Source organism: Rhizoctonia solani, chromosome 1 (genome assembly GCF_016906535.1).
Source record: "Rhizoctonia solani chromosome 1, complete sequence".
Classification (NCBI taxonomy): domain Eukaryota; kingdom Fungi; phylum Basidiomycota; class Agaricomycetes; order Cantharellales; family Ceratobasidiaceae; genus Rhizoctonia; species Rhizoctonia solani.
In genome coordinates this window covers 2794816-2812732 of record NC_057370.1, presented here as the reverse complement: position 1 = coordinate 2812732, position 17917 = coordinate 2794816, and the positions used below count along the sequence as shown (strand labels likewise).

General features: G+C 48.0%; 8 protein-coding genes across 8 annotated transcripts; 3 read left to right on the top strand and 5 right to left on the bottom strand.

The window, feature by feature from the left end:
- Window positions 1-73: 73 nt before the first annotated feature.
- Window positions 74-3358, bottom strand: RhiXN_04451 (Fungal specific transcription factor domain; the record flags this gene model as incomplete). The annotated part of the gene is made up of 18 exons (XM_043324268.1): window positions 74-558; window positions 656-751; window positions 801-854; window positions 961-1008; window positions 1064-1079; window positions 1137-1255; window positions 1309-1369; window positions 1423-1427; window positions 1554-1648; window positions 1699-1729; window positions 1786-1972; window positions 2032-2303; window positions 2352-2805; window positions 2858-2892; window positions 2938-2993; window positions 3049-3071; window positions 3126-3162; window positions 3204-3358. 18 exons carry the CDS (start codon window positions 3356-3358, stop codon window positions 74-76), a joined length of 2229 nt encoding a protein of 742 aa, XP_043176687.1.
- Window positions 3359-3543: 185 nt separating this feature from the next.
- On the bottom strand, window positions 3544-6450 carry RhiXN_04450 (uncharacterized protein; the record flags this gene model as incomplete). Its single annotated transcript, XM_043324267.1, has 17 exons — window positions 3544-3561; window positions 3617-3814; window positions 3866-4209; window positions 4253-4289; window positions 4351-4451; window positions 4509-4611; window positions 4668-4730; window positions 4790-4832; window positions 4889-4957; window positions 5007-5079; window positions 5136-5251; window positions 5304-5426; window positions 5483-5501; window positions 5557-5672; window positions 5743-6017; window positions 6076-6275; window positions 6372-6450. 17 exons carry the CDS (start codon window positions 6448-6450, stop codon window positions 3544-3546), a joined length of 1977 nt encoding a protein of 658 aa, XP_043176686.1.
- A 3407-nt stretch (window positions 6451-9857) lies between these two features.
- Window positions 9858-10447, bottom strand: RhiXN_04449 (uncharacterized protein; the record flags this gene model as incomplete). Its single annotated transcript, XM_043324266.1, has 4 exons — window positions 9858-10091; window positions 10143-10171; window positions 10201-10303; window positions 10361-10447. 4 exons carry the CDS (start codon window positions 10445-10447, stop codon window positions 9858-9860), a joined length of 453 nt encoding a protein of 150 aa, XP_043176685.1.
- Window positions 10448-11061: 614 nt separating this feature from the next.
- Window positions 11062-12433, top strand: RhiXN_04448 (distribution and morphology protein; the record flags this gene model as incomplete). Its single annotated transcript, XM_043324265.1, has 4 exons — window positions 11062-11248; window positions 11316-11748; window positions 11796-12243; window positions 12299-12433. 4 exons carry the CDS (start codon window positions 11062-11064, stop codon window positions 12431-12433), a joined length of 1203 nt encoding a protein of 400 aa, XP_043176684.1.
- Window positions 12434-12742: 309 nt separating this feature from the next.
- Window positions 12743-13114, bottom strand: RhiXN_04447 (uncharacterized protein; the record flags this gene model as incomplete). The annotated part of the gene is made up of 1 exon (XM_043324264.1): window positions 12743-13114. One exon carries the CDS (start codon window positions 13112-13114, stop codon window positions 12743-12745), a length of 372 nt encoding a protein of 123 aa, XP_043176683.1.
- Window positions 13115-13197: 83 nt separating this feature from the next.
- Window positions 13198-14412, bottom strand: RhiXN_04446 (uncharacterized protein; the record flags this gene model as incomplete). The annotated part of the gene is made up of 2 exons (XM_043324263.1): window positions 13198-13892; window positions 13995-14412. 2 exons carry the CDS (start codon window positions 14410-14412, stop codon window positions 13198-13200), a joined length of 1113 nt encoding a protein of 370 aa, XP_043176682.1.
- A 366-nt stretch (window positions 14413-14778) lies between these two features.
- RhiXN_04445 (LSM domain-containing protein) lies at window positions 14779-15130 on the top strand (the record flags this gene model as incomplete). Its single annotated transcript, XM_043324262.1, has 3 exons — window positions 14779-14811; window positions 14867-15013; window positions 15077-15130. 3 exons carry the CDS (start codon window positions 14779-14781, stop codon window positions 15128-15130), a joined length of 234 nt encoding a protein of 77 aa, XP_043176681.1.
- Window positions 15131-15443: 313 nt separating this feature from the next.
- Window positions 15444-15994, top strand: RhiXN_04444 (LSM domain-containing protein; the record flags this gene model as incomplete). The annotated part of the gene is made up of 2 exons (XM_043324261.1): window positions 15444-15570; window positions 15627-15994. The coding sequence occupies 2 exons, from the start codon at window positions 15444-15446 to the stop codon at window positions 15992-15994; spliced, it is 495 nt and encodes a 164-aa protein (XP_043176680.1).
- Window positions 15995-17917: the final 1923 nt, after the last annotated feature.

Here is a 17917-nt window from a genome sequence, read left to right as displayed (position 1 = left end):
CAGCTGCAGATCTTACCTTTTGTTAATTCATTACACCAGCCAACCATAGAACAGGATACCATCGGCTCATCGCTCATAAAAATCTCTCGAACAATTCTTCGGCATCGAAATCTCCACTTAGCATCTCTACGCTTGATGGTAACACTCCAGTCTCAAACATAGTCGCAGAGATATGCTCCCAAACTGGATTGTTTGCCTCTGCTGACCCAAGCGAATCGGCCAAAAGAATCTGACTCTGCCCAAGAGTCCTATGTGCTCGATCAAGCTCGGCAGTTAATAGAGGATCGAACAAGTTGTGGGTTTGCGAATGTGTGTAATGCTGTGCGGGGACGTTGACAGAAATTGGAGTAAGGTTATGACCATCTCCCTCGACTACCGGGAGCCCACGTGCGGCAAGAGCACGGTTACGGACCGTGTGCAGAGCCTTGACGCTCTCGGAAGCTACATGATGGAAAGAGGCCACCGATCGCAAAAGATTTTGACCGGCACGAATCCAATAATCGATGTCGTCTGCGAGCGGGTGGTGTGGTTGTAGAACGAGAACCGAGGCAAGAGTCACTTTCACGCGACCATATTGTCATTTAGAAGCATCAGTCACTTTCACGCGACCATATTGTCATTTAGAAGCATCACTTGATTAAAAACGGACACTTACGAGCTGCATCGAATATAGAAATAATACACAGGAACCACCGTAACTGATGTCTCGGTATTTGCGAGTGCATGACTGTTGGAACGCCAAAAGCCTTTACTATATGTCCTTGAGTTAATACACTTGAGCCAGAGTAAGATAGACGCACCAAACTTGAATGCAAACGTCACAAGCATGTTGGTCAAAAGTTTCTCTGAGGGCTCTGTGCTCTTCGGTGTAAGGTGGAACATCGCGCTTGTATATGAACGGGCGCTACAGAAACAGTTTACTGACCACGGATTCCAAGCCAGATTAATATTAACACTCACCAGTAGCAACACCCTGGCATGATAGATCTGAAGATTCAGGAGCTGGGTCTGGGACACAAGCAGATAAGCCAATGATTCATAATGGTATATATACGATACTTACCTGGAACATGTAAGGCCTTGCGCTTCCTTCAGTTGCCCCATGTTTAAAAGCATTTGGGAGTCCTGACTCAAACAAAACGAATCTGATTCTCCATGTGTATCACGGCCCCATAAGAAGGCGTTATGATGTTAAAGCAGCTATCAGACATTTGCCCAAGAAGTTGAGACCAAGATATCTCCAACAGCTGGAATGCTGATATTTAAGTGAGCAATAAGTGAACAGAGTCAAGTGCAAGCGGAACTTACTATGTTCGGTAGGTTGATTAATTGGATGAGAAACAAGTTCACGTTCCTCGATAAGTTCGGCCTTAATAAAACATAGGTCTCGCGTTTTTTAAGCACGAAATGTTGTAAACATACCTGGTCTGCATTCAAAGGCAAATCAGTGTCACAGTGCTGATCGTGAATCACATATGGTCGACATAGCACAAAGTTTTGTAGCCTAATTCGTCATTTAGTTCACACTTCCTCAGAATTGGCAATGAACATACCGGTCATGAGTATACAAGATCCACCACAATCTACGTCTTGCTCCGCCTCGACGGGATTCATGCACCATTTTTCTCGCCATCGCGATGCATCCCCACTGTCGGATGAATCGCGATCAATATGACGCCCAATCAAGAGAGAATTCACCTACTGGATTGAGCAGTTCGAATTGCAGAGCCTACAAAAAATGAGTTACTTCAGCCAGAAATAAACTAATAGTTTTTATTTACGGACCGATTGTCCCATAGTACTCATTGACGATGCCCTCGTTCTCAAGGTAGATAGCAATGAGAATCATGGCTGTGATACGCTCCAAAGTGGGTCCTTGAATACGCTCGCTGTGGGCCAACATCGTTCGTGCAAAGTCAAACATCTTGCGCCGGAGATTGTCTTTATCCATGGCACCCTCAACTAGGATAGCCTATAACAGATGACAAGAATAAGCAACCATGCCTTGATGGACATTCAAAAAAAACCAACCTGCGCGTCTGCATCGCCACAAAACTGTAGCGTAAGGGCGCACATAGCTGCTAACAAGACGCAGAAATCGAGGTCTGGCGCGTTCTGTTGTCTCCCGGAGAAAAATTCGAGGTAGGCATCGTAAAAGACAGGTTTATGGACTGCCACGCAGTACCAGTGGATGGATGATGCCTCAAAAAAGTATCTGGCCAGTTGTCCGGTAACGTGTGGGGACGCCGGGAAGCTTGCGACGGGGTCTGGGGGTTGGATCATCCACAGCCTTGGCCGCCGAGCTGAAAAGAAGTAAATTTAGTTATTGAGCGTGGTGCAACTGGGCCCACCTACCTGTGATAAGAAAGCCGCAAGAGGATGCTCTCCATTGGTTTGGGAAAGCTGGCCAAGTGCTGCCGCGGCGTCCTGTACAGCTCTCTCGGGTTGTTGTTCCTGCGATGAAGAGAGAGCCGCTGGGGCTTGAATTCGAGGTTGAGAAGAGTTGGAGAGGAGGGCAGCCATATCTGCAACCGACATAGTAGCTGGGTCTCCAGCATGGCCATATGAAGCACGAACAAGCCGCGGCGTCCTGTACAGCTCTCTCGGGTTTTGTTCCTGCGATGAAGAGAGAGCCGCTGGGGCTTGAATTCGAGGTTGAGAAGAGTTGGAGAGGAGGGCAGCCATATCTGCAACCGACATAGTAGCTGGGTCTCCAGCATGGCCATATGAAGCACGAACAAGCGCTTCAAGTTGTTCGACCCGTGCGAAAGGCGTTCGGATTCGGAAGTGTCGATGACCGATGCTCTGTAAAGTTTGAGTATTTCCTCAATCGGAGTTCAAGTATAGGGGTTCTCACTTGCGAGATGGAACGGGCGGGGTTTCCATATAACACTGCTCCGCCATGCCCCGCTTACGCTGTAATTTAACTAAGCATACCGCCATGCTGTCTCATACGGAACTTGCCATCTTGAACATGGGTTTCCTCGATCGCACTAATAGCAATCTTCAGTCAACACTGAACTCACACGTGGATTGCAAATGGCATACCTGTTGTTTTCGGCGATGGCATTCTAGCGGAGATAAAAATCATGAGTGGCCCACGCCCGAAGCAAATTAGAACAGACCTGTACAACTCCTATCCATCCATTCCAATTAATTAACCTAATTAATCCTGGGTCTACTTCGAGCTCTCATCGACTCACAACGTGATCCTATTACGCTTCAGTTTCTTTTTCGGGGGAGGGCTTATTCCCGACTCGACCGACGCGACCTCGTCGGGATTCGCCGGCGTAGAAGGCGGAGGCGATATAGGTGGCGCTGACTGCTGCGGCACACTTGTGGGCTCGCCGCTTGCCATTGGGGGTGAAAAAGAAAGGATACTACTCAAAGACCTCTGACCTCGGACATCTGTGTGCGTCACTTTGGCCATGGCCCACGTGCAGCCCACGCCACTTGTAAGTACACAACCACCTCTCATTCCTATAACAAATGTAAACACATGGCCTATAGTCCCTATACAGTTTAGATCATAACCACCTCCATTTATTCCCCATACAGGTACTGTAAAATATAATGTATTCAGCCATCCACTTCTTCACCGAAGTTGAATACTTACCTCAACTTCATCAACACCCTCACCCTCTCCCAACGTGCCTGACCGAGGTACTGGGCCAGTCGGGAGTTCTACATCATCAGGGATAGCAGATCCATCATCCAACCCAAATGGCAGAACAGGCCTCAGACCAGAACCGGAGCTAGAACGTCTACCAATGGGCGATTTGGCCATTGCCTGTAGCGTTTTAGGGCTCATATGCTATCGTGATCAACTCAGCTAGTGTTCTTTGCTGAGTTTTAACAAACTCACCGCCCAGTTGTTAGTGTTTTCGTCGGCTGAATCCGCTTCGGAGATATCGCTTTCGCTCCTTGTCTCGTCGCCCAAGATATTAATCGACCCAATACTCTCCGAATCGCTAATGCCATCTGCTAGTCCAGCCTCTGCTGCAGATGACATTTTTGACAACTGCTTCCATGCTGACACGCCACCAATTTCATCTGCGCCGCCTTCGCGTTGTTCTATCAGAGAATGTGGTGGGATCAACGCATCTGCGGCCTCGGTCTGATAATTGTCCTGCTCTCCTAAGTCCGACAAGTACTGCTGGGAGGGTGGGACGGCGGCTGCGGCACCATAACCTTGGTATATCTGAGGGGCTAGTATGTCAGAGGTATCCTCCAGAGAGAATGTGTAACATACAAAACTTGACCAAAGTTCTCAGCGCTTGCTCTTGAACCTATAAACATCACCAGAAGTCACACTTCTTGTATTTGAACATGGACACCCAGTATACTTACCATCGCATCAACTACATCGTCGACTTCAGTCCCCGATAGCCATTCATCGCGCAAGTCAGGGCGACAATGCAGATAAATGAGTGTTATAAACTTCATATTTGCTATATTCAAACAGATCTCAGCACGTTGGGCCCATAAAATAATAAGACCAAACCCACACTGCCACTTGCGCCCACAATAAGGAACTTGACTTTTTAACAATTTCAAGACGTGAAGCTGAAGAATTGGATGAGAGACCTTCAAGATTCGCTTTAAAATTGCCTGGAAATAAGTCTCAGTGACAAGTTCGTCCTTGTAGCCAGTGTCGAAAAACATACCGAGCTCTTATATTGCACCAATACCAAATCGGTGACTTCGCCTCTTGCTGGCTTTTGAACAATCTTCACGAAGTTGATATTCGCAAAGAAGTTACGCCATGAAAAGTCGGTGATTATTCCACATCATCTTCGATACGGGGTAGAGGTGGGGCTGGTTCCTCAAGCCTGTCGTTGTGAGGGGTGCGAGAAAAGTTGAGATGGCAAAAACGGAAAAAGCTGACAAACGCAAACCAGCATTCAAAGTTAAATCCAACGTAGCGAAGAATAGAATGCATATACCCACTTGAGTCCTGGGATATCATTTTTGGGCAACTATCACGTTTGAAACCTCCTGCATACCAAACATCTTCAACACGAGCAGTATGCAATTGCTGTCCAGTAAGCTGTCCAAGATGATGGAACTTCATTATATCTGAATTTTGACGCATTTAATCAGCACAGATACACAAGTTGAAGAATGCCACATACGTGACGCCTTGAACCACTTGAGTGTAAGCATTAAAATAGCAGAAACAGCCTTGCTCGTGATCTCGCGGGTGACGCATGACATCAATTTCTTCTGGGGATGGGGGCGGCTGCGGAGGCTTTCTGTAGGGAACGATCAGAAGAGCTGGCATTCGAGCAAGATACTCTAACACTACCTTGGACACCAAATCCAGACTGAGATCATTTGGTGGGGGTGCGCCAGTTGCGGTGACAGTTGCGAGGAGTAACTTGAGTAAAACGATAACACAGGGTTGCAAGAGTGGCAAAATAGAACTAAGAAAAATAATTAGTCGCAGAGGAGTCCTAAACTAAAATATGATAACACTCACGTAGATAGTCTCAACGCGTCTTAATCTTATCAGATCTTGCTTCTTCTCCCTTAACTTCCTTCGTTCCTTCCCACCAATCTCTGCACTTGAATTGAGGGCATTTTCAACCTCCCCGATTAGAGCCTCCAATTTCTTGACGTCGCTCAGTCCGGAAGTATTGTCGACCATATCGTCAGACTTTCCGAATGTACTTGGGACATTAACACCAACACCCGCTCCGCTCACCCCCCACTAATTCCACTGCCCCCTTCCCCTCCTACCCCGTCGAAACTATGTTCTTGATGTTCGAGGTACCGTTATCTCCAAGTGCGACTGATTCATCCACACCCGTTTCCTCCCTCCAACAGGCTTCCCTCACTTCCCACATTTGCCATAGAGCAAGACTGACGTGCATATGCTTTTTGTATAGTCTTTCCGCCTCCTCCACAGAAACCGGGATGTTTCCAGTAGATCGGCTGAATGGGAACACGAAAGGTTTGGTTTGGTCGGTCTGGAATTGAAGTTTTTTCTGTTTTGGATTTTGCAAATTGGGATTCTGGTTGGATTAAGATTCTGCAGATGAGGAGGGGGCGAAGGTGCAGGCGTGCCAATACCCATTCCAGTACCCATATTATATGCATAGGATCATGCATCGGCTGACCAGGCTGATTTGGGTGTTGTGGGTCACTATGGGTTTGATGATATGGGGGGCGAACGGGAATAGGTGAAAGTGCAGTAGCAAGTCGCTCAGTGGTGAGTTCTTTGTCTGAGCTAGGCGGCTGAGGCACAAATGTGGGTATTTGACAGCTGATTCCTGGCGAAAGGTGTAAAAATCAACAGGTGTGGACTTGATGGTTTGGTCTGCTGCTTGCTTAGTATCAAAGTCGAACTTTGAATATGAATCGCCTACCTTGGACCATCTCAGTTAATCCAGCTAGCTCCCTGCCGAGTTGTTTAACACGGCTTAATTCCCTGATCCTCCTAGACATGTTAAAAGACTCTTCCATAATACTAGCAAGAGCTACGCGATTTCAATGGATGTGCCGCCCATCTTGCCGTAAATACGTACTTTTTTGACCGGATATCCTCGTAGACTTTTTTCCTTCAGAGAGGCAACTAGGCTAAATAAGTAAATAGGAAGTGGGGGATCCAGGCTCACTGACAATATGTAAGTACAAAAAACAGAGTAAGTATTGATGTCACATACTTAGTTCATCTCCAAAATCTTCATCTCCCTTCATAACTTCGACCATAAAATAGAGTATCGCATAGTACATCGATAGCTCAGTATTAACTCTTCAATAAAATCCTGCTTCTCTGCTTGCGAAATTCCAAGATGACGCGTATCTGACTCGGATATATTGCTAATGCCATGGGTTGAGGGGACATAAGTTGATGTTTAGTTCAGTATAAGTCAGTACGTGTAATGAAGACGAGTCGTACCTTAGAACGTCATGCTTAGAACTCGATATTTTGATTGCATCGACTATCCGACTAAGGCCATCTGCACTACGGACTAACTTTGCGTTATCGATAATCCAATGCAATTGGTGCTCAGGTGATGTGGTTTCCGCAAAGGTACCTAGCATATAGAGTTATGCTGTGTTCGCGTTCAATTTAGCGGATAAAGTTACCCTGTAGGATGTACAGTAATCTCCTAGCATTGACGAATCGTTTCTCGGCATCTCGATGTTCCAAGCTCTCGAGAAGAAGCTCTATATGAGCCTTTCTTTCCGAAAGGGAGCTTTTCGTCCATTCTGATTAGAATAGTTACTAATATGAGGAATGTCTTCCAACAAACTATACCTCCGTTGAAAGAGCCTTGCCAAGCACGCATATTCTCGGCGTACTGAGGAACCTCCTATGAGAAGAATTCATCTATTTCGTTAAACACAGTGTCCTCGTCCTCGTATCTAAAATCAAAACGTTGTTGCTTACATTGAAATAAGAGTTAATGCCACCAAATAGAGCTAGGAAATATCATGCTTACGCGCTGCTTGGTTTGCGTTCCAACCATGGATTTGAGTTGACCGAGAGTGATGGAGTCCATAGAGGACGAATCATCGTCTATCAGTTGTTGGGCCTGAGGCAGGGCCGTATGAAAGATAGTGCTGAGAAATCCATGGTGGTCGTTGGCCCTCCCGCCACACGCAGTAGTCACGTGGATGGCCTGATATTACACTAGCCTGTAAACAAATCTCGCCTCTTTGAGTCTAGACTTCCATCAAAGGTACAAACAAAAGACTCTCCAGCTGCTTTAGGGGCTGAGGCTGTCACACTTGAGCTTTCTTTGAACACTCATTTGTTCTGCTTGGATTCAGTATGTCTGGGGCTTTGCTGAGTACCGCATTCGGAGCTATGCAGATTGTTTATACGGCATATAGGTTAGCCACGCATATCCTTCTTCATCTAGTGTATGCTATATATTTTCGTCTGTTTAGAGATACCAAGTCCAGTAAGTTTCAAGTCTATCATTTTTTAAATCATTTTTCGCTCAAATCAACTACCAGACAAAGAAAAATGTGCTTCTCTCGTTCAAAGAGCTGAATTTGTAGTAGAGGAACTGAAGGTAAGGGTGGGCGCTGTATGACGCGCTGTTAATCAATTCGCCTAGCTACTTGTCACTCGCCAACCTCAAGAAGAGGGAATGGCTGATAGAATAAGAGCTCTACAGGCGTGAGTGAGACTACCTCAATAAGTCATTATCTTGTCCACAGGATCTGATGTACCATACAGAGCCTTTGAAACAACAGCACAGGTGCGATGTCCAATCTAACAATTGTACAAACGCTTATCCAGACATAATCGAGCCTCAACAGACAATCCATGAAGTCGGACATAAAAATTGGCTGAAGGCCCTTCTGGACGCTGATCGAGATGCGATTCATGTGGAACATTGTCATCATTGCTTGAACGATTTAATGTTCCTGTTTAACGTATGTATATGGCTATATCGTCGATTTATTGTGTAGTCAGCTCAGGGCCTAGTAGGTTGGAGAAGTATTCTATCAATGTGCCACACAGAATGAAAATGAGCGGGCCAGGAAGGTTGACCACCAGGGCTTACTTCAAGTGGCCCAATCCGTACAAAGCGAGCTGTCTACACAAGGTGAAATAATAGGCGAAGTATTAGAGATGGTCAGAGTAAGTAATCCAGTTATCCGACGGAGCATGCAGCTTAATACAATATGAAAGACTCTTTCCCAGTCACCGACATTTGGCAGCCCTGTCTATAGTACAAACCAGGATCACCGCAGCGCCGGCTCACCAAGCTCCCGGCCTATAGCTCAAGAGTGTCAGCCAGTTGCCAAAGAACCCGGATTTAGTGGTAAAGCAAAAGGGGGCGCAAGTACAGCCGTTCCGCAAATTCAGCGCCGAAAGTCGTGGATGAATAAAATTGGTCTTCAAATGATACCAGTGGTCCGAATACCAATGCCCGGCATTAGAGCTATACCATCAAACAAAGCACGAATGATGGCGAAATCACACACTAAAATTGCTCCTGACGGTAATATTTACAATGTCTCAAACATACGATACTTAACATATACTAAAATATTATGGGCTGGTGGTGAAGCAGGAGATGAAGTTCTTCCAGAGTGCGACCACCAATGGGAGCTCGGACAATTCGGGAAACCACGGTCTACTTCCCCTGTAGTGCAACTTGACCATATGCAGAAAGTTCAATACGAGTCAAGATACGTCGAAGTGAGATATTACTCTGGGGATTTAGCATGTGGAGTGCTACTTTCTGAAGCGTTCAGTAAGTTTGAAACGAATCCGAACAGGAGCTAAATATTAACTGAGAATATATCATTGTAAGCTTCTCTTGGGAAAACAACTCTTCGAGGACTGAGGCTTGCAAGCTCTCATCCATCCCATCCGGCAAAGTTATCTCGGCTCAATGAAAGAAACTTTGTGATGGAAGTTCCCAAGGAATGTTGATTTTAACAATATTTTGACTATCTCACCATATGCGAACATTCAAACCCCTCTCCCAATCGTGTGGGTCCTGCAATCGTGTGGGATACACCTAGAGCATATCAAGATCTCGTCAGGACAGTCGCACTTCGGATGGGCATTAGTTCGTGAGTCATTACTTTTGGCCAAGTTTAAACGAGCTAATTCGATTGTTCACAGCGTGCAGCGTAGATACACTGGCCCAAGATGTGGTAAAAACGATTGGGGAGCTGGCACACCGAAAATCAATAGGCTGTTTCCGTCGAAAGGGACACCAAACACACCGGATAAACCAGAATCAACGACTCCGAGACTGTGGTATTGGGCGGGGGATGTACCTTGAGGTCGAGATAGAAGTGTAGCCAAAATCATTTTAGACTGTCATTACATGTCGTGCCATTATTATCATAACACTATGCATTCCACGAAGATAAAGTTACAATGTTTGGGTCTGAAGAGCTTCAATAGTCTGCGCCAAGGCAGCCCAAGCTTCGCTTTCTACAAGACTTTCTTGGAGAGCATAGTGTAGATTTTCACCTCCAGGTAAACCCTCGGTGTTGACCCCAGGAGCCAGCAAGGTAGCCTGAACACTACTGGGAGCGATGGCTGCAGAAGATATACGGGCTTCACGCAAATTGACTATTGCTTTTCTTAGGCCCTTTTGTACTGACTAAGGTGGGGACGGTAATTAATAAATAGTAGTAAGTAGCCTTTGACATACCTCGAGTGTCTCGTAATACTTGGTTGCTTCTGCACAAACATTTCGGCTCGCTCCTCACCATCGGGAAGCTGTTCGCCATTAGAGTTATCGACGGGATCTGCCTGTGGTACAGTAAGAAGAGATAATGCAGTTGCTGCAATGTGAAGCAGTCGAGCAATGTCCTAGACATAATTGAGGTTGGTTGACAAAGCCGGATTTACGTCGGACTATAAATCCACCTTTTCTACTTCTCCAAGAGCATATATTTGTTTGGCGCTCGAGCTTGAGGACCAAATACTTGACTGTCGCTGCCCTGATGGATTCATCCTTAATAACAAGTCTGGCCGAGTCCAGGTGGTTGTTGCTTGTCGAAGCGACAGCTAAGCGCCGAAAACACGTCGTAAATATCAGGAGAATTAAGTTCATGAATTTGCTAGTCATAATATAGCTACTAGTATCCCTTCGCGATTCTTTGTGAATTAAATCCGATACTAAACAACAGCATTGATTGGTATTCTGGGCACTGGCTCTGGTGGTAAATAAGTTAATTTCTCGAGACCAGGGTGACTAAACGTTGCATTATCTAATTTAGTTTGACTCTATTGATACCTATCTGCTGGAGAGAAGCCTTTCCCACATCCACCAGGCCGACTTGATATGCACCCGTTTGCAACATACGTGCTACGATGCTACAACCAAGCAACGGGATGGAACGATGTCTGTGCCCCCGTCTTCACCGCCCATCAGCCAACTGACAGTTACCAGAGTAGGATAACTGTATTCCAACTTGACCAAATCGTCCAGAGGTTAGTATCCTAGCCACATCCCATTAATTTATATTAAATAATACTTTTCAGCCATTCTGGACTTTACGGTGCCCCGTGGTGTACATTTCTCTATCTCCAAGTCTGCCAATGCCTCGTTTAACACAAGTTACGCGATGAACGCCCTGCCAACCCTCAACGGATCGATAGGGTACATCTTCACTTCATGCGACCTGGAGATGAAACACTCGGCTACCGTACCGTTCAAAGATGTAGTCGATCGATTTGTGATTCATGATAGACCACGCAGGCCGATTGGGAAAGAAGAGATATTCCTCGGCGGGAGAAATATAAATGCCAAAGGTATGGCTTGCCCTCCCCCCTCTCCCCGTTGTACGCATACATGACCTACCGTCTACTGTTCGTCCAGAATACCTGCTCTACGGAAGATACTATGTCCCATCTTCCAGGCTCGATGCGCTTTATTCTGTCCGGTTATCACCAACCCTCCAAGGTTTGATCGCAGCAGTGTCCAACCCTCGTGCCCGTTTCTCGCCACCTCTCTCAAGTCCCCTGAGAGAATCGGCAGGAAATGTAATGTTTAGTCTACAACATGATACAGGTCGATGGTGTACCGAGTACAGCTGGTCAGCAGACGATGGAATGTGGGGTGTTCGCGTCTTGCATAACTTTGGGAGGCTAGCAAACGAGGCGATTGACGCTGAGAGGGTAGCGAGAAAGGAGAGAGAGAGAGGGACAAAGAGGGTGGATGAGGAAGAGAGGATGGAGGGAGGGCTCAAGGGACGATTGTCGGCCGGTGCTGAGTTGTATTTTAGTCTAAAGGAGAAGAGCGCTGGAGGTATGTTTGTTCCTTTCCGCCATCCCAGTTGATACTGGAGTCTGTGTGCAGTGTCACTGGTATCAGGTTCACAACTCTACCCGATGCGTCGCCCCCATCCACATCGGGCACCCCCGACTCCAATATACCAGCGCAAACACCCACGACGTTAACAGCTACGTTTAACCCTATGATGGGTCACATATCAGCCGCATATGCTGCTCGCGCCTCGAGAGATCTCGCACTCTGCTCTCGCTTTGATTTTAACATTTATAGCTACGAGAGCGAGTGGACGATGGGCGCCGAGTGGTGGTTGCGTCGAGCCGCCGGGAGACGGCTCACTACCGATATCCAAAAGGAAGAAACGGAAAACGACAATTCGAATAGCAGTGAGCCGGTTGCTTTGAATGATATTTCACCTCCTGGACAAGATGCGCCTTCACCTTTCCCTTCAAACGGGATACCGGGATTAGGAGGGGACGTTACAGGCGTTGTCAAAGCACGTATATCCACCAGTTCCGTAAGTAGTGTCCCGTTAAAAAGGATTTATGCGCACGATTGAACTTGTTCACAAGGACGTCTCACTCATGTGGGAGGGCCGGATAAGGAATATGCTCGTCAGCCTGGGAGTTGTCTCAGACTTGTCAAACCGTTCCAAGCCGATAAAATCGATCGGACTCGAGCTCGCGTATTTCTCCGGGCCGGAGTAAATGCGTATGCTAGACATCAAAACTTCCGTTTTCCCAATAAGAGCAAGAAATCCGTTGATTGTCTTGTACCTACTGAATCACAAAAATATCCGCCCTGTCGAAAAGGGGCACACGTAAGAACAAAGAGAAGAAATATACACTTAACTATTCAAGAGGATAGAAAACAAGAGCGGAGGGCATTTAGTTAATGTTACACGTTCATCGTTCCTGAGTTTGGAAATGAAAAGAAAAGAAAAAAGTCGTAAAAAGGGGGAGCAGGGTAGATAAGGTGAATATGTGGAAATGTGTCTTGTACATGGGTTAATGGAATTAAGAGCTAGCGCTCACGTCTGCCTTGGACTTGGGCGGACTAGTCGAATTCTGCAGTGTCCTGTTCAGCATGTTAAGTGCGGATCCAGCAATTACAGGGCGAGAATGTGCACGTTGGTGCCTAGGGGATTCGTTGGGATGGTGGTGAGGGTTGCGGGGAGAATGGTGGTGCTGATGTGGGCGAGGAGAGTGTAACGGATGAGAATACGAGTGTTGATGTCCATAGCCTGGGCCGGGATTGACGAAACCTGGGCTATGGGGCTGAGGATAACCTTGGTATGGGCCAGGACTGTACCCAGGATGGTAGCCGTTGGGCGGGAACTGAGCACCTGGGAGGTACGGTGACGGGGGTAAATGCGGAGAGGGCGGCATGTGGGGGGACCCAGGCATGGGCATATGCATTGGCATCCCGAACCCAGGGTTAGCTCCTGGCTGAGGCTGAGCATTTCCATCGCTCATTCTTGGCCTTCCGCCTCGTCCTCGAGCGCCACGGCCATTCGGATGCGCATTTGGCGTACGACGGGTTTGATGTGGGTGTGAAGCTCAGAAGAAGGTTCGGGCAACGGGTCGTTGATCGACGCAAACACGGGCTCGTCGACGGCCAGATCAAGCCCTAGACCGGTTGTTGCAGGTTTATCTTGGGTCGTTACGGTGATTTGGGGCGGAGGATCATTCAGAGTCGAAGCGCGGGAAGAAGCACGTGCAGGCAGCTGCTTACCCCGCAATGAGGGGGAGAATCCGGTGCTCGACGGAGTGACCGGGCGCGAAGATGCATTGCCGTTGGGATTTACGCTGCTCCGGTTAGGTACAGCGAGGTTCTTGCCTGCCTTTGAATCTTTTCGCTTGTTGTTCCGGCCGTTGGGCTTGGACTCTGCGACGGGGGGTGCTGGTTTGTCCGGTTGCTTGTCCTCGGGTTTGCTATTCTCCGTCGGACTGGATGCCTTGGCACTGACACCCCAGTCGTCGAGATCTGGGAGACTTCCATCCTCGGTCTCACCCGCCCAATCAATCGCAGAGGGAGTATATGGACGAGGTGTTCCTGGCGCTGAGGTATTGAGATTCTTGAATCGGTCGGCAAGGCCATTGACATTGGGTGTAAGTGCGCCATTGTTATCACTCGATTCGTTGAGATGCGGGGGGCGTCTTTGGCCTGTTCAGGCTCAGTTTCCGGGGCGGGATCTGGATCTGGATGAGATGGCTCTTCCTTCGTATTCTCCTTTTCGAGTTCTTTCTGAGCAGCGACCGTATTGACCTTTGGGCGGGGCCTTGCGCTTAGAGCCAGCCCTGTCCCTGTTCCTATTCCCATTCCCATTCCCGCGCCGGTTGGCCTGGGACTTGGAATCCGGAGAATCGGTCTTGGGAGCGCTTGCGGCCGATGCTTGGACGGGAGGAGAGGCAGGAGCATCGGGTGCCATGCCCAAGCGATCGATAAGTTTAGGGCGGGGAGCAGCATCAGTGGTCGTACTAGTCGGTGCGGGGTCGGACGATGCATTGGCTGTAGACTGCCTCTTCCCTCCCCTTGCGCGCTTTTTATTCGCATTGCTGCCGCCTCTACTGCCCCTTTGGTGCGAACTGCTGTTGTTAGCGGCCGGCTCTTTGGGAGCTGATTCCTTGGCCTTGGTCGCCGGCGGAGGTGAGGCCCATATAGAGGCGGCGGTTCCCTCGGACATTGCGGACAAATGGGCTTTTGCAGCGCATGTCAGATCAATGGTGGGCCGAGAGAAAAAGTATACTGACGAGTGCGGTGGATGTACGTGGACTAGTGACTGTGTGTGCTACCCCAACCCGCCAGCGGTAGGGTCGTAGAATGCTATTCGAGTGGCAAACTACGGCCCCAGGGACTTTAATTATCATCGGAATATTACAATACCAATCAGAAGTGCTTACATGGGGATGTGGTATCGCTAGTCTGTGTTGAAACTACTGTCGAGGTTGGGAGCAAGCCAAGTCATCAGGCCGGTATGTGACATATATCACTCCGGCGGCTAGTGCGTATACCTATTTCCAAACCCACCCACCACACAACCCGTCCCATCATGTCGAAAGCGTCCCAGCCGGAGCTCAAAAAGGTGAGCCAATATTAACAATGGGCCGTATGTACAAATATTAATCAACTTGTTTCAGTTTATGGATAAACGCTTGTTTATCCACCTGCAAGGCGGACGCAAGATTAGCGGTGTCCTTCGTGGGTTTGATATTTTCCTCAACCTTGTCGTGGACGACGCTGTCGAAGAGACTGTACCAGCGGAAAAACACCCAATTGGCCAAGTGGTGCGCCCAATACACTCATATATAGCATTCTATCATGACCTAAATGACCTCTTGCCATTGCAGGTCATCCGAGGAAACAGCGTCACCTCGATGGAAACACTCGAATTTGCTCGATAGCGGACCGAAAAAGAAGAAAAAGGGGCCATCTGGGTCGGATAGACTTGACTGTATCAATTTTACGAGTATGTTTGAGGCTGACGATACCAATAAATCCTGTCTTGCTATCACCTATCCTCGCACGCGCGTGTTGTTTATATTCTTCAGTTTTTGATTCTTGGGCATGGGGCGCGTGTGGCCTCGTGGTACATCTTCCCGTTGTCACAACACGCTCTAGGCCTCGGATTAAGCGCGCGTACATACCCGACCATCTGGGCGATCACAGGCAAGTGGGCTCGGGCCCCTCCAGGCTGGTGTAACACTCACCCAGACCATGAGCCACTCGATCTTTCCTCCAAACACTGGACCCAAACTGCCTCCAGATTTTAGTTCGCTCGTTATTCAAGGTCCTTACCCGCCCTCTGCGCCTATCCACCTCTGCCTATCTCACCTCCAATCAGGTGAGTCCCAGAGTTCCACTCGTGTCCTAATGGTCATTATCGCTTTCGCCACCTAGGGCCCAAGAGCAACAAGGCCGTCCTGATTTCTTCGTCCTCTAAGCATCTTTCATCCCAGCTCGAAGAATACAGCGATCTATGGCTTCATGAACATGCGATGAGCGGAGCTATAGCCGAACATCTCCACCAAACTGATATATTGTACGTCGACGCACTAACCCTCCCTTCCTCAAGTGGACCCATTAATCCCATGTACCAGCTATCCACCAACGCACAAACACCTCCGTCTACTCTTGGCACGACTCCGGGCATACTCCACCCCATCCTCCAAAGTCGATATAAAGGCATGCGTATCTCGGGTCCCGACGCTTTTAGTCCTGCACGAACTGTCGGGGTACTTTTTAGCAGGGACGATCCTGAACTGTGAGCCTTTGATGTTTCGCTATCGTTGTGGCATTTGGACTTGGGGGAGTGGATTTAATAGCGATTGAAATAGGCCAACTCTGTCGGCGTATATGCAACTGGTCATTGACGCCGTAGCGTGTTTAACGTTTTTGTACAAATCGTCCGAGTAGGTGTTTTGGTCTTATGGTAACATCCCCTAAAGGGCCCCTCTTGCAGGAACAAGATACGGCCCCGTTTCGTACTCTTCGATACAAACCTCGTCGACCTCGCACTTCCGTTCTTCCAACCTGTCTTTTCGTCTCAAATTGACCAAGTACCAACCAGTCGAAAAGCACGAGCTACAGAAGCGTTGAAGAAAGTGATAGGATGGATAGGAACCGTCGAACGAGGTACCCACACACATATATACACCCTCTCCTCCTCTCTATCCTTTCACCTTTCTTTCTCTACAAATTTAAACACAACTAACATATTGGCTGGCCCCAAAAGTGGACGAAATCCCATCTTCACAAGCGGACGAAACCGAATTGACTCTGAACTTGACTGCACAAGTCGAAAAAGAGCATTACAGGCTCACACTCGAATCTACCACAAGCGCAGAAACGAGTGCGGTTCATTGGCATAGCTTTAGAGACACAGAGCCGGGACCGTTTTCCGCCATTCGGACTACGAGAGTTCAATTTGGATGAATTTGGGGAGGAAGGAAGATTCGAACAGTCCTGAGATTTTGAGACAGAGAGGAAAGAAGGAATTGGGTTCTAGCTGGTATCTTAGGAGAGTCTCTTTGGTCTGTGAACATCAGTCTGGCTCTGGGAAACTTGAATCGATGTTATTTTTGAACTGAATGATATCATGAGTGACGAGGCAAAATGAAATACCATTGATATTGCTCTGCTTTGACGTTTTGTGCTTTCCCCTCTTGGCATATTGGACATTTTTGCGAGGGCTTGGATCAGAGTGAGAATTGCGGCAAGGTTTTGGGTCCTAATTATACTATCCACTTGAATTCATCTCGGGATCCCATGTCTTTCAGGTTGATTGGTTTTCTTTCTTTCTTTGTATATTACTTCAACGTTTAACAGTGAGAGAGAGAGAAATGTAAAACTATATACCCGTCATATCCGCCTATTAGCTCGCTGATAACTTTAGTCTGGGCAGCAGGCCCACCCCGATACGAAAAAGGGTAAAATGAGATCCCATGGCAGATCTGGTCTTTGTCAACACCCCAGGGACGAGAAGTTCGGGGTTCGAAGCCCAACACGCACGCGGCCTCCGAGGTTCATATCAATTCCCGCAAACAACAAAACTACCCGAAAAAGAAGAAATAGAAAGTTGGTGGGTCAACACCGAGTAATTCGGAAGTTTTCGTATTATTTCAAGTTGCACGCGAGCGGCGACCGGCTTGATGGGTAGCAACGTTAACGATGAAAAAAAAAATGCATGTTCAAAATTCCAACTGTGTCAAATGTGAATACATAGCAAAACCAACTAAGCCCGATATTAGGAATAAAACGCAGAGGGGGTATCCGTCCCATGTGTGTATAGTAGATATATGTTACTCGGTAAAGAATCAAGAGAACGAGAACAGAGGGGGTCTATGACCGGTCTACAGCAGGGGACCAGGGAGCCCATCCGCTCCACCTGGATGTCGAAGGGGAGGAAGAAGTGGAATATGGAGGAGGGCGGAGTTCGGGCGTAGAAGGACGGGAGCGCACGTCTTGAGATACGCGTGCGCTCGAACTGGACGATAAGCCCAAGCCGAGAGCCGAGCCGGCTTCAAGATCCTTCTCATGAAGCGGCGCAGGCGAGCGAATGCGGGGAGAAAGTTCGTGACCTTCGTTCGAGTTGCGACGGCTATGGCTACCGGGCTGAAGAATGGCGGGGAGGAAGAAGAGAATGTTTTGTTGAGGACGAGTGGTTGACGATGGAGACGATGGGGCAGTCG